The 13,013-nt window shown below is 44.6% G+C and overlaps 1 protein-coding gene across 1 annotated transcript in view; it reads right to left on the reverse strand.

Moving 5' to 3' along the window:
* brinp3a.1 (bone morphogenetic protein/retinoic acid inducible neural-specific 3a, tandem duplicate 1) overlaps positions 1 to 7,442 on the reverse strand; it is a 58,838-nt gene extending 51,396 nt beyond the window's left edge. The window contains exons 1-2 of the mRNA XM_080770662.1: positions 6,855 to 7,442; positions 5,704 to 6,035 (exon numbers count right to left, since the gene is read on the reverse strand). Of these exons, the coding sequence (XP_080626788.1) occupies positions 5,704 to 5,978 (275 nt within the window). The 5' untranslated portion in view covers positions 5,979 to 6,035; positions 6,855 to 7,442. The remainder of the gene's footprint in view (positions 1 to 5,703; positions 6,036 to 6,854) is intronic.
* Between the last annotated feature and the right edge of the window lie 5,571 nt (positions 7,443 to 13,013).

A 13,013-nucleotide genomic window follows, 5' to 3' on the forward strand; every position in this document is an offset into this window, starting at 1 on the left:
GCGTTTCCGGGAATCTGGCCGTCGCGGTATTCAGCCGTGTGGGTGGAGCTTATTTTCCTGGAAACGCTGTCACTGAGACAGCATGTAGTCCAAGGAAGCTTTGAGAAGGAAAGGAAATGGTCACGTGACTGGGCTGCGCCATGACACTTTCATGGGAGCCAAACTCACACTGGAAGTTCAATGAATACATGGCAGTGAATGGAGCCGGCTGGACCAGCTCATAACAAACATTATTTCTGAACAATTGAGACCTTTGTCATATAATCGCTTCAGGAATATAAACGAAGACATAGGTTGTTTTCTAATCACTTGCTTTTCGATGTGCACAGAGTGCACAGTATATCATTTTAACTGAGGAACAGCAGCAGGTATCGTTTCTGGCTCTGGGGTATCGTGAGATTTGGCTGCCGGAACAGGTGGGAAGTCTCGCGATACTTGGTACGTTCAGAAAGGTGCTCATAAAATTACAAAGTGTACACATCGAAAAGCAACACAGCAGACAATAATGTGTTACATGTCTTCTGTTATTTGCCAGACGCGATTACTTTACAAAAGGTCTCAGTCATTCAGAAATAGTGTTTGTTCATGAGCTGGTCACTGAGCTCTCATTGACTCTCAGTGCATTCTGCCGAACTTCCGGGTGTAGTTTTGCTCCCATGAAAGTGTCCATGAAAGTGTCATGGCGCAGCCCAGTCACGTGACCATTTCCTTTCCTTCTCAAAGCTTCCTTGATGTAGTCCAGGAAGTAAGTGAGCCCAGTGTCCATGACATCAGAGACACTGGGCTCACTGCTAAAATCTAAAATATCTAAAACCACATATTACACACATAAAGACCCCCAGGAAAGTGTTATATTTTTCCATGCAAAAAGGGTGAAATTTCCCTTTAATGGCCTTTCTATCTCCGGGACCCCAATTTATATTGCAAAGTCAATGTTAATTTAAACCCTGATGGGTTACAGACCCATTGGTTCCAAATTATCATTCCCCCCTGGAGACCCCCTGGAACTCCCTCAAGGACCCCCACTTTGAGAACCACTGTTTCATTTATATCTACACCTCCTAATCCCTGTGCGTTGCTAACTCCATTTCTTATTATTCGTTAGTCCTAGCTGTATCTCTTCTTCTCGATCTGTCCTGTGCTTCATACTGTAATGCCATGACAACTGAATCTATAAAGGTCTAACTACAGCATCTAAACACAGAGAAAGGATAGCAGACTTTACTTCTGACGCTATACAAGACGGAACATGCCCCTGCACCATATCATCTTACCCCATTTAGACCTGAGGACGATTCTACAAATGTCTTCTAAATCCTGACCTGAGTTTTCTGAAAAACCTACGTTTCTATGTCAGTGCAGGGTTCTCAACCTTTTTCATGTCAAGGACCCCCAGAATCATCTGTATTTGGCCCGCAGACCCCCATCTGAAAATGTGTAGTTACAGGGACCTCCCACAAGCAAAGATATGAGTTAAAAGTGTTCGCCGTGAAAGCATTATATTCAAAGATTTCACTATTTTTCAATAGCTACAGTTACAGTATAACACCAAGAGTGGTTCCCGCCCAGTATGGGTTAATAAACACATTTTCATATCCAATTTAAGTCCTTAATCACTGCCTAATTACAAGAAAGGTCCGCCTAGATGACACACAGTCACAGTAAATTGCAGCGAAGGCGCTGGGGGGGCACAAATAAAAGCAGGAGATGAGAAATTGCTCCACAGAGGTGGGATCTTCACAAAATAAATGACCCGTGAATGAAGGTTGAGCTGACATTTTGAGCGACTAATAATAATAATGCTACCGTGTGCAGTGGCTTTTTCTTTTTAATTCCGGAAAAAAAAATGAGAGAGAAACGAGCATAGAAAGGAACATTTCACAGAGCCATTTTTAGAACAAGCCTGGGATGATGCGGAACGTTTCTCCCTTTTAATTACACTACTATCCTCCATCTTAGGTTATACACTAAACATATGGTCCTCCAATTAACACCCATTTACATTATTGATGCCTGTGCTACATTGCATATCTTTTACTAGTCGGAGAGGAGGACATGTGTAATTAAATATAGTATTTCAGTAATCACGTTTAATAGTGATTGGTGCGGATCATAGAGCAGTTGAGGAGTCAATACGATCGATTAGTATGGTATAGGAATCGACTTGCACTGTCTCACACACCAGTAGGCTTAGTTGGAATTTAACCAGGGATTCTGTACATGCAGACGTTGTATACAACAGTGTGTTTAGGTTGTGGACAGCAACTGTAAACGGTAACAGTAAATTCAGATAAGAGTGAATATTGTAGGTAATTTTGTTGAGCAATTGTTCATTGTTCACCCCTGCAATGACTTCTTTTCTATCAACTACACACGCCCCATGAAGCCTGGAATTCACAGAGGTTGTTTGGTTTTTGTCACATTCCTCAGCCAATAACTTGACGACGATCGGTCAATAAGAGACTCAAGTAGGAAGAGACTGCGCCGGTCAGAAAATTACCCGCTTCAGAAAAAGAATTGAATTCAAGGCTTCATTCATGGTGTGTGTATAACCCTGAACCTAACCCGAAAACAAGTCTTTTTTTTGTTTGCGTGAACCGTGAACTACTCCTTATGTAAAGGTCAGCAGCTTTCCCGGTGCAATAAGTAGCCACCAGGGGGAGATAAGGCACTAGTGACCAGTCTCCGGTCCCCTCGTCTCGTCTCATCTCTCTCTCACAGCAACCCTCAAGTCTCTCGCCTCGGCCCCTGACGGTCTCTCGCCTCGGCCCCCGACGGCAAAGGCCAACCGAGCTCCGGGGAATATTTATGACTATGAGTGAAGTAGAGCAATTGGTACTTTGAAATCATCAGAGGGTGGGCGAATGTGCGCGAGAGAGAGAGAGAAGGAGAAAAAAAAACGGCACTTGTGAAGATCCATCTGGCGGTAATGACAGAGGTGGAGTTGGGCTTTTAATATCGTTATTTAACCTTCTTTTCACCTTGTGGGTTAATTAAGAGTAATTTCTTATTCCTTGTACACCTATTCCTGTGTGTGTGCGTGTGCGTGCGTGCGTGCGTGTGTGTGTGTGTGTGCGTGCGTGCGTCGTGTCTACCAGTGTCTGTATATTTTCTGATTACGTTACGCAGTATAATGTCTTTGGGTGGTGTGCAACGATACAAAGAATGAAAGAGAAAGAGGGGGTAGAGAGAGATGCAGAGGCTGGGAGAAACAGAAAGACGAGAGACGGATCTAGAAGCAAAGCAAGTGATGTACTGTAGTAGTAAAAACCACACCCGTGTGAAGTGAGGGGCACTAGTCTAACTCGGGTGATGAAATGGTGATGTAAAACAAACGGTGCCAACACAAACATTAAACGCCATTAACAATACAGAGACAATATGACGTAATGAGGCACCTTATGACGTAAATTCTCCCTTCATTGTCAATGGTGTTTACAAAACAAACTATTGAACTAAAGACAAACATTAAACCTGTATATCGGAGGGGCTCTTATCATCAGACATCGTCATGACGTAACATGTCTATTGGCTCGTCCACATGACTCCATTCAATGGGAATGTAGTGTTTGTGTAAGACGAAAGTCTACACTAATAGCTGAATATAGGAGGGGCTAGCGCACGTCAAAAAGATGAAAAAATGCAGACAGAGTTGGGAATAGTGAGGGACATGAGGGAGAGACAAAGATATGGAACGTTGCACACTATAATGGACCCATGCATGGACCCATTTCTGCACAGTGAAATCCCTTTTTTGTTTTTTCATCTGTGACTCTGCATGGATACTGTGCCTAAATGGAACCAAATCCATTTGGTTACATTTTACAGTCTCCCACGTACTTTACTCTCTGTGTGTGTGTGTGTGTGTGTGTGTGTGTGTGTGTGTGTGTGTGTGTGTGTGTGTGTGTGTGTGTGTGTGTGTGTGTGTGTGTGTGTGTGTGAGAGAGGGGGAGAGGGAGAGATAGAGGGGAGCACCCGGGGTAAGACGAGGAGTTACACTACTACACTCTCCATCTGTGGCTGGCTGCCTCGTCACCTCACCTGTGTCAGCCGCTAAATGCCAGTGTCAGTCAATACGGCGTTCAGTTGCCATCAGGCACTCTCGTCTGCGGCTCCAGACGCACTGACAGCCCCTCACACACACACACACACACACACACACACACACACAGTATCACGGCTCTTCATCGGCAGTGGATCAAAACACTCGTGTGACGCGCACAGATAGTACCGTATACCGTATGCACCGCACGGACGACACGAGGCACGTTCAGACGTCTATTGACAGACTTTCACTGCACCGTACCGTACAGTATGAACACACTTGGGCTTGCACCAAAGTATTGTAAAGGACACACAGACGCACACACCTATGTGTTAACGCTGGCACATAATGTGGGAAATCAGGCACGCACACACACACACACACACACACACACACACACAGAGAGAGAGTCTGTCTCCCTCTCTCTCTCTTTCTAAGGCAAAACAGCAATAATGAAGTCAAAATAGCTATAAAGCCTATTAAAGTATTTTTACAACCTTGTCCTTAAGCTTATCCCTGATTTTTTTTATGTCTCTCACCAAAAATACCAGAACAGATCTACAAGCTCACAATGCCTTGAGAGCTATAGCAGACCTACTACTGTCTGGGTGGCGTGCAACTACGTATACCGGTACATCTGTTGTTCCGGCATACAGAGGATGAATTCTTTCAGCACAACGTGATGAGAGTCCTCTTTAGGAGAGGCTTTCTTACATTTATACCATTCCTTAAAATGATGTCTTTTCTTCATCAGCGTCAGTTAGTGATCGCATTACATTTAGCGGGTATTCATTTCAGGTACATTAATATGACACCAACATACAGTATAGGCTTGTTGGAACAAGCTGCTCCGTGGCATTATAACCCAAACGACATTGTACTGTACATTGTAATTAAGCACTTCTAAACAGGTGTGAATTAATTAATCCGTTTCGTTCTATAGGTTGAATTCTCTAAAGCGGGAGGTAAATCTCACAGCGGCACGCTTCAATGCTGCAAGTTAACTACAGTGCTTCCAAGTAACACCCACAAATACTACACAACACCCCCCCCCCCCACACATCATCTGGCTCCGTCAGTTATCTTTGATATCCTGCTGCTTCACCAAAGCCCCTCCTGTGGTACCCAGCCTGCTTGAAGTCACTCTGTACACTCTGTAATTCTGCTGTTTGGTGCAAAACAAGGTGTGTACAAATGGAACCAAAGTGGACCCGGAAACTAAGGGACCATTTGGTTAAAATTACACATGTAATGTGCACACTCTCTCTCTCACAGATACAACTGGATTAGCATGAGGATTTTACTCTTAAACTCTCTTAAGTCGTCTTCCTTCAACACTAATCTTGATTCCACATTCCACACGTTTGCCACCGACTGAATATGCATCTTTATAGGCGCGATATTTAATTAAACTCTTACAGTACGTGAATTGAATGCCCGCCTATACTTGCCTCCGGCTTCATGTCAAGATACTTTCTTTTGCTCTCAGCAGCACACATGATGTCAAATTCAAACATCCCTTACATATCTGGATCTGACTACAGTTTCATTCCACCCTTCAGAACTCCGTCTTTCTTTATGGCTATATGCATGACAGTGGTCCGACTCTCCTCGTTATCGTGGACGTGGATGTGCTCACATGCCGCTATGCTGCTCACCTGTATATCTTGTACTTTGTGGCGAAGCCCTGCTGGTGGCGCTCTGTGAAATCTACAAACTCCTGGGCGTGGTGAAAGGGTCCCTTATCGGACAGGAGCCAGCCGAGGGGCCCCGTTCCGCCGCCAGCGCCCGAGGAGGAGGAGGAGGGGGAGGCAGCCGTGTCGGCCGCCCTGGCACACACGTAGCACTGGAGCAGGCTCAGTGTAAAGCACCACCACCACCTCCATAGAAACATGAGGGCCACCAGTCTAACGGAGCTGCACTGGCCGCTCATGCTGCTTCCCCGCCCGGCCCCGATGACTCCTCATTCTCCCCACGCGTCGAAATAATCCTGGGTGGGGAGAGAGAGATAGATAGAGAGAGAGAGAGAGAGAGAGAGAGAGAGAGAGAGAGAGAGAGAGAGAGAGAGAGAGAGAGAGAGAGAGAGAGAGGAAGAACAAGGGGAGTTAAGGCTTGGTAAAGAGAGGAATATGGGTTATTTTCTTCTTTTTTCTTCTTTCTTTCTTTCTTTCTTTCCCACACCCCTTTTTCCACATAATACGTTATATAATAATGTTTTTTTTTCCCATTTTTACTTTCTTTATAATGATGATTTCCTGTTTTTTTTTTATAGAAGTGTATATATATTTGTACGTCTCTAAATGTTCTGATGAATTGAAAATGCTGGACCCTGTTGTGAGTGCTTAATCATGGTGTGATAACAGTAACAGTTTTTTGTATTGACCTGCGCTTTCGTTTGAAATGTATAGTATTCTATACATACTGTGAAATCAAATGATCAATCAATCTCTCTCTCTCTCTCTCTCTCTCTCTCTCTCTCTCTTCACGTTTTGGGTGTTGGAGAGCAAGAATATAGAGGGTGAGATATAGAGATTGAGAAGCAGTGAAAGAGATAAACGTTGAGATATAGTTTGGAGAGTCATTCATGCACTTTCTATTCCTGTTGGTTCAAACACGCATGGCTGTGTGATTCACAATATATTATAAATACTTTTAAATAAGCAGTGACTGCATGTTGTAGGCCTAATAGTTAATTTGTTTAATTAAAATGTTACATATGTATAGGCCTATAGACCAAATGGTGTCCCAAGGAAACAAGAAGAGGGGGGAAAAATAAACTTTTAATTAAACAGGTTTATTTTTTCTTTACCTGATTGTGCAAGCCTTATAGTCCTTGCGTTGTGGTAGGAATTACTCTCCGCAAAATCCTTTGAATGGCCAGTGAAGTTGTGGTCGTGGCAGTGCATATAAAGCGCGGCATGCATGGGAATGTTTTTCTTCTTGCCTTTCCTTCTTATTCTTCTTGAGGGGTAACAGCAAACACAAAGAAGAGAGGCACTAATATATTACGTGGTCCAAAAGAACTTGGAAAAAAAGCCCGGGCGCCCACTCTCCTTTTCACCGCCGCATACCTCCACGGAAAGCCTTACTTATCCGATAAACAGGCTGTACAATCCAACGGAATATTAACGGCCGGGCACAAAGCGCGCACCGCTGCGTCGAGGAACAATCCAAGTCGTGTTGAACATGACTATAAGTTTGTGGGGACGCGTCGCTCCGACCGTAATATTTTACCATGCGCGAGTCCCGCGAGAAGGAACTACCATCATGCAGGTGAGCATGAAGCATTTAGCCTCCTGCCCGCCCGGTTAGGCTATACTCCTCTTGTTTGTAGAGACGCGCACTTCGGGCGTCCGGAGACCGAGTGGTGCTGATGATGCGCGTTCTATGCATGTATGTATGTAGTGTATCCCCGTGCAGTCTGTACTCTGTACAGTGTGAATGGAGCTCTCTCTCTCTCTCTCTCTCTCTCTCTCTCTTCCTGCCGTGCGAAGCGATTAATTTATTCCAGCGCCGAGCCCACTCCCCATTGGCTGGGACAGAACGGGGGGAAGGTGTGAGTGTAGGAGGAGGATGAGGAGGAGGAGGGTTTCAGGGGCAGCCATGCAGGGATGAATTTGGTGGTGGTCACTCGTCAAAAGAGGGAGGGAGGGAGGGAGGGGGGCGTGTGTTTGATTCGGGCGAGAATTAGACAGAAGTCAGCTGCAGTTCAGGTTAATATCCGGATGAATAGAAGTCGAGCGACAAGCGTAATCCAAATGAATTCCATATGCATAGTTATAGAATATAGGAGGGTAGGCCTACTAGAATGTATCTACAGATTAGCTACTAATACTAATGATGATGGTGGTGGTGGTGGTGATGATGGTGATGATGATGATGATGATGATGATGATGATGACGACGAAGAAAGGTTGTAGCTCATTCAGTTCTGTTCTGGTCATATTCTTCATATAGCCTCATCCTTTCTGTCCCTCAGAATAAATCACCACTCGCGGCGTCGGCAGCCAACTTAATTAGATGTGACTTTATCCCACTGCTGATGAGTTGGACACTGAGCGCGGATCAGTGAAGGCACACAGAGAGCAGACGAGTGGAGGGGAAGGAAGGGATAGGGCTGCCTTTCAGCTTTGCTGTTGAGATGTTCAAAGGCGAGGTTTTTTTTATTTTATACAGGGATTGGATTAGAGAAATGAACACCATTGAGTCGCTAGATTTGCTGGCTCCCGAAACTCAAAGAGGAGCTAAAATCCCGGGGTGCAGCTATACTCGCAGTGCAGCCGGAGTGAGAGAAAGCGTCAATTTGTCACAGTCTCACCACCGCGCCGCGTCTCAGGACTGCATGTGCACTCTGCTGCTCCTCTCCCAATTCAACCTCTGCCTCGTGGCATTACGCGACTCTTGAAGGACATCTGTGGAATGGGAAGAGACACGCTGTAGTCTGTTCATTTTGTAGGGTAGGCTTTTGGTGGGAGAAAAACACATGCAGGTTCCCTTAGATTTCTGCTAATAATATCTTGGAAGTGTGTCTGCAGAGCAGAAGAGGATAGAGGTTATGGGGGGGTTTAGAGGAGGTATAGAGGTTTGAATAAAATATTATTTTCAATGCAGGGTGTCTGATTAATTCAGCAGAATGAGTTGGTATTTGAGGAAGGTTTTACAGCACAAACCCTAGGCCCAGAGGCACAGCGGCACACACTGTTTGAAAAAGGACATTGTTTTGTATATTCATGCTGCATGCGGTTTGCATGTGGTTGCTGCATCTCATCTCAGATCGAGTGCCAGGCTATTTGGGATTTATTGCGTGTGAATCTCTGTCCACATGCGAGGGATCCAGGCTTGTGCAGACCCTTGGATAATCAAAGAGAATGTCAGCTCATTATAACGGCGGGAAGGACACAGGTCACGTGTAGGTCACGGATATAACAAGGTGTTGTCTCAATGTCTGTGGGGCCGCAGTATAGAGACCAAATACACTGCACTGCAATAACAACCCTCTTGGGTACTGCGTTGCACATAGTCTCACTTCTTACACCACGACCCGCTGCGGGCTGCATTGGTAATTGAAAGGTGGTGGATAGCCCGGTGCATGGCACACTTTCGCATCAAGAGGCGGCGAGTAAACACCTAGAGCGGGCCAGGATGGAGATGACGCTATATGGCGCGCAGCTTCAACTTGTATAGCGATACGCTTTTGCCTTTTCGCTACAATTAAGTTGAAGCTATGTGCACTATAGTGTAATTTCCATCCACCAGCTGTTTAAAAACCCGGAAAGCGCCTTTCTTGATGCCTCTTGACGCTACTGTCTGTGTCTGGTCATATCCATATTCAGCCTCTGCCATTTGATTTATAGGGCCAATCATGTGGCTAGCTTGCAGTTGGTTCAGGTTAGGCGCTGTTATCTGGATATGTTTTCCATTTTTGTGCATGCTAGCCACTTAGTTAGTTAGGCCTTCAACATTGGACCCCACTACAAAATTGCATAATTGTTTGTTTGTTTGTTTGTTTGTTTGCAAATTATATTTTTTTCTATTAATATCATGGATTCATGTTAATGTGTATTTTCAGACATTTAACCAATAACCACTTAAACCCTCAATACTTAGCATACTTGACCTTTGGCTTTGTACTTGGTCTGCACTTTTTACCCTCCAGGGGTATGCCAGGGTTGAAGTGGATAATGTAAAAAAATAAGTTCCTATCACACAAATATTTGGTGGCCCCACTGTAGTAACTCTGAGAACCCCCTAGGCGTCCCGGACACCCTGTTGAAGTCCCATGAGCGTTGGATTTGCTTACAGATAAGGTATACATCTCTTCTGGCTCTGGGGCGAATGCTCTCAAGAGAGAGGGCAAGCTTCCGCGTTGGTGCTTCACAGAAGCTTCCACATGCGTCACAGAGCGGATGTACGGGTCTGGCAAGTCCCGGAAAAGATGCGCTGTGATTGGCCACTAGTCACTTGAGTGGCAGCGGGGCGTAGCGTAGCGTGCCTTCCGCACTTCCGCGCCAGATTGTAAATTGTTCTGCCCTCCCGTCGACACACATGGCTCCAACGAACTGCAGCGGCCAATGAGGCGTCCATCTTTGATTTATATCTGTTTGTTTAGGTTAAGTCTATGATAAGGATCTGGGGTCAGAGAGTTGGTGCTGCGTTTGATGAATTACATTTAATTTACCCATGGCTGAATATCCACGGCCTAATTGAAATACTAGTTGAGCTCAACATAATTAGTTATCACTACGATGCACACCATAATAATTATTGTGTGTGTGTGTGTGTGTGTGTGTGTGTGTGTGTGTGTGTGTGCACTCGCGTGTGTGTGCACTCGCGTGTGTGTGCGCTCGCGCGCGTGCGTGCATGCTTGAACAACGAGTGCGAGAGGAGAGCTAGTCAACCACATTTACTCAGCGGTAAGACAGATAGTCATTAGGGGAGGTAAACATTCACTTAAGCCTGAGCCTGCTCAATGATGCCACTCAGGGGTCTTTGTGTTGGAGTGATCTGAGAACCGAGCAAAGCTGCGATTTTAATTAGCCTGAAAAGCTGACAGCTTTTGTCAGTCTTTCTTTTCTTTTTTTTGCACTTCTAGCAGTGCCACATGTTGGCTTTGCCATGTCCTCCACTACAAGATGAGCAACATTATACATGTACATATAATATGTATAATTTTGCCCACGGATGTGATATCCTTGACATTGTGCTCAACATGTGCTCAATTACAGTAGCCTATACTGTTGTCTTCCACAGATGTGTCTATGCTCGAAATAAACCTTTTCCGTTACCTCTTGGTTTCAGCCTATACAAACGATGATGGATAAGGCGTATGCATCTGTTTTGTTTGGATCATTTGCACGGTGGCGCAGCTGCACAGCATGCCAATATGAAATGAAACTAATCTAAATGATCAATTATTACCAGTCATCTATTAGAAAAACAAAAGCATTGTGTTCTTTGTTTGTTTGTCATGATCTGAGAAATGGACTGTTGTCTGCAGTCCATATCTCAGCGTGACCACAGAGCGCACATGCATAATGTGGTGATTAAAAAAAAGAAAGCTAGTAGGTTGACAAAGCTTTAACCCATTCTGACCGGGCACCCATTTTGGTGTTAGCATCATGTTATGCTTTACCTATTGAAAAATAGCAGATCTACAAGCTCATATCGCGCCACCGAGTGGCGCGATACGAGCTTGTAGGTCTGCTATTTTTGAAAAATTCGAAGAACGACTGACATTTTTAGAATCTGATCTCAGGTCAGAATGGGTTCATCAGACCAGTGTGTGTCCAGGTGGAAACCTCGTATGAATCTGATCTCAGGTCAGAATGGGTTAATCAGAATGTGGTGTTACTTATTGGAATCATGGGTCACCGGATGTGTCATTAATCAAATGCTTAGCCTCTTTCAAGCCCTCTGATTGTGTCGTCTGTCTTCGGCTGTACAGGCAGCGCGCACCCATAGTAATTTCAGAGCTCTTTGTTCCACGACTACAGTACAATAAAACTCCTGTCTCTAATTAACGGACCGGTTCATTGCAAGGGGTTCTGTGTGGCTGTCTGAGAGGGATCAGTGTGCACAATAACATCGTATATATAGGAAGAAGGGAAATACAGGAGCTAATTACGGATAGGGTTTTGCAGTAGACTACGAGGCAGATTATATGAGTGCCAGCCAGGGTTTAAATAGCATTTCTATAGAGCATCGCAGACTCGCCCCCTACGCCCTACCAGGTCCCAGGAAATGATTCCCTCGTTCATTTTCCTCATAGACATTTCAAAAAGTATTTATTTAAAGACCTTTTAAGCGTCGTCGTCGTGTGAGAAATCATGACAGTAAACACAATGTTTTGGGCCAAACAAAGAATTAGAAAGAAGAAAAAAACACATTTTGTTGTTTTTATTCTTTGTAATTATTTGTTTGGTCCAAAATATCGTGTTTGTTGTCATGATTTGTCACAACTCGAGTTGGCTTTGTACGACGCTTATATGGTCTTTAAATAAATACTTTTTGAAATGTCTATGGGAAAAATGCATTGGGAATTATTTCCTGGGCCTGGCGTCGTCATGAAAGGGGCGAGACTGATGCTCTATATGATGCCGTTTGTCACGGCCTGCAGCTGTATTTAGGTAACTGTATCACAACACCAGAACTTCACTTTGCAATGACCATTAGGCCCAATCAGTGAGCAAGGCTTGTGCATATGCATTTGCCTGTGCATTCTTGTGTGTGTGAGAGAGAGCGAGAAAGAGTGAAAGAAAGAGTAATAGAATCCGCCAGCCCAGACAGAATGAAAAGCTCATCCTCTTTACTCCCTCCCCACTTTCCCCAAGTCGCTCCCTGGTGTCGCGTCTTGTATTAAACGATTCTGACATTCAAATATCCAGTTCAAGAATGTAGTTATAGTGTGCATGCGCGTGCGTGCGTGCGTGTCCATGTGTGCATGCGTGTGTGTCCGTGTGTGCATGTGCCCGTGCACACATTTGTTTTTGTTTGTAATATCATAAGCACGGGTCTGGCAAGATTGACTGAGGTTAAACCAGGAATGTTCGCAGGCTTTTCCCTTCACCAGGGAGTTCAGTTCATTTGCAGTAGCAAAATTGTTATTTCCAAAATGCGGCCTCTCTTTGGTGGAAAACCATTAACTTCATTTGATTGTAAAAAGAAAACTGTTATTGCATTTTTATCGCACGGAAAAACACTGAAGTAACACGCAAAGATGACTTTGCCTTGCACTGATGATGATATCAAAATGTTCAGCTATTAAGAATCCTCATCAAGAATGGACATTCTAGTATGCTGTATCTGCTGTATAATGGCCATTGGCCATATGGATAGGTACGAGGTCCTGCAATTAACGTTGTTATGCCCAAAGGATACCTCAGAGCGCATTCTGGACTGTATGCCATAGGTTTAAGAGGTTCCTTTCCTCCCTTGTCACCACTTATAAGCTTGGTTCGCAATTTCAGCA

The sequence above is a fragment of the Protomyctophum bolini genome (genome assembly GCF_963924005.1).
Source record: "Protomyctophum bolini genome assembly, chromosome: 8".
Classification (NCBI taxonomy): domain Eukaryota; kingdom Metazoa; phylum Chordata; class Actinopteri; order Myctophiformes; family Myctophidae; genus Protomyctophum; species Protomyctophum bolini.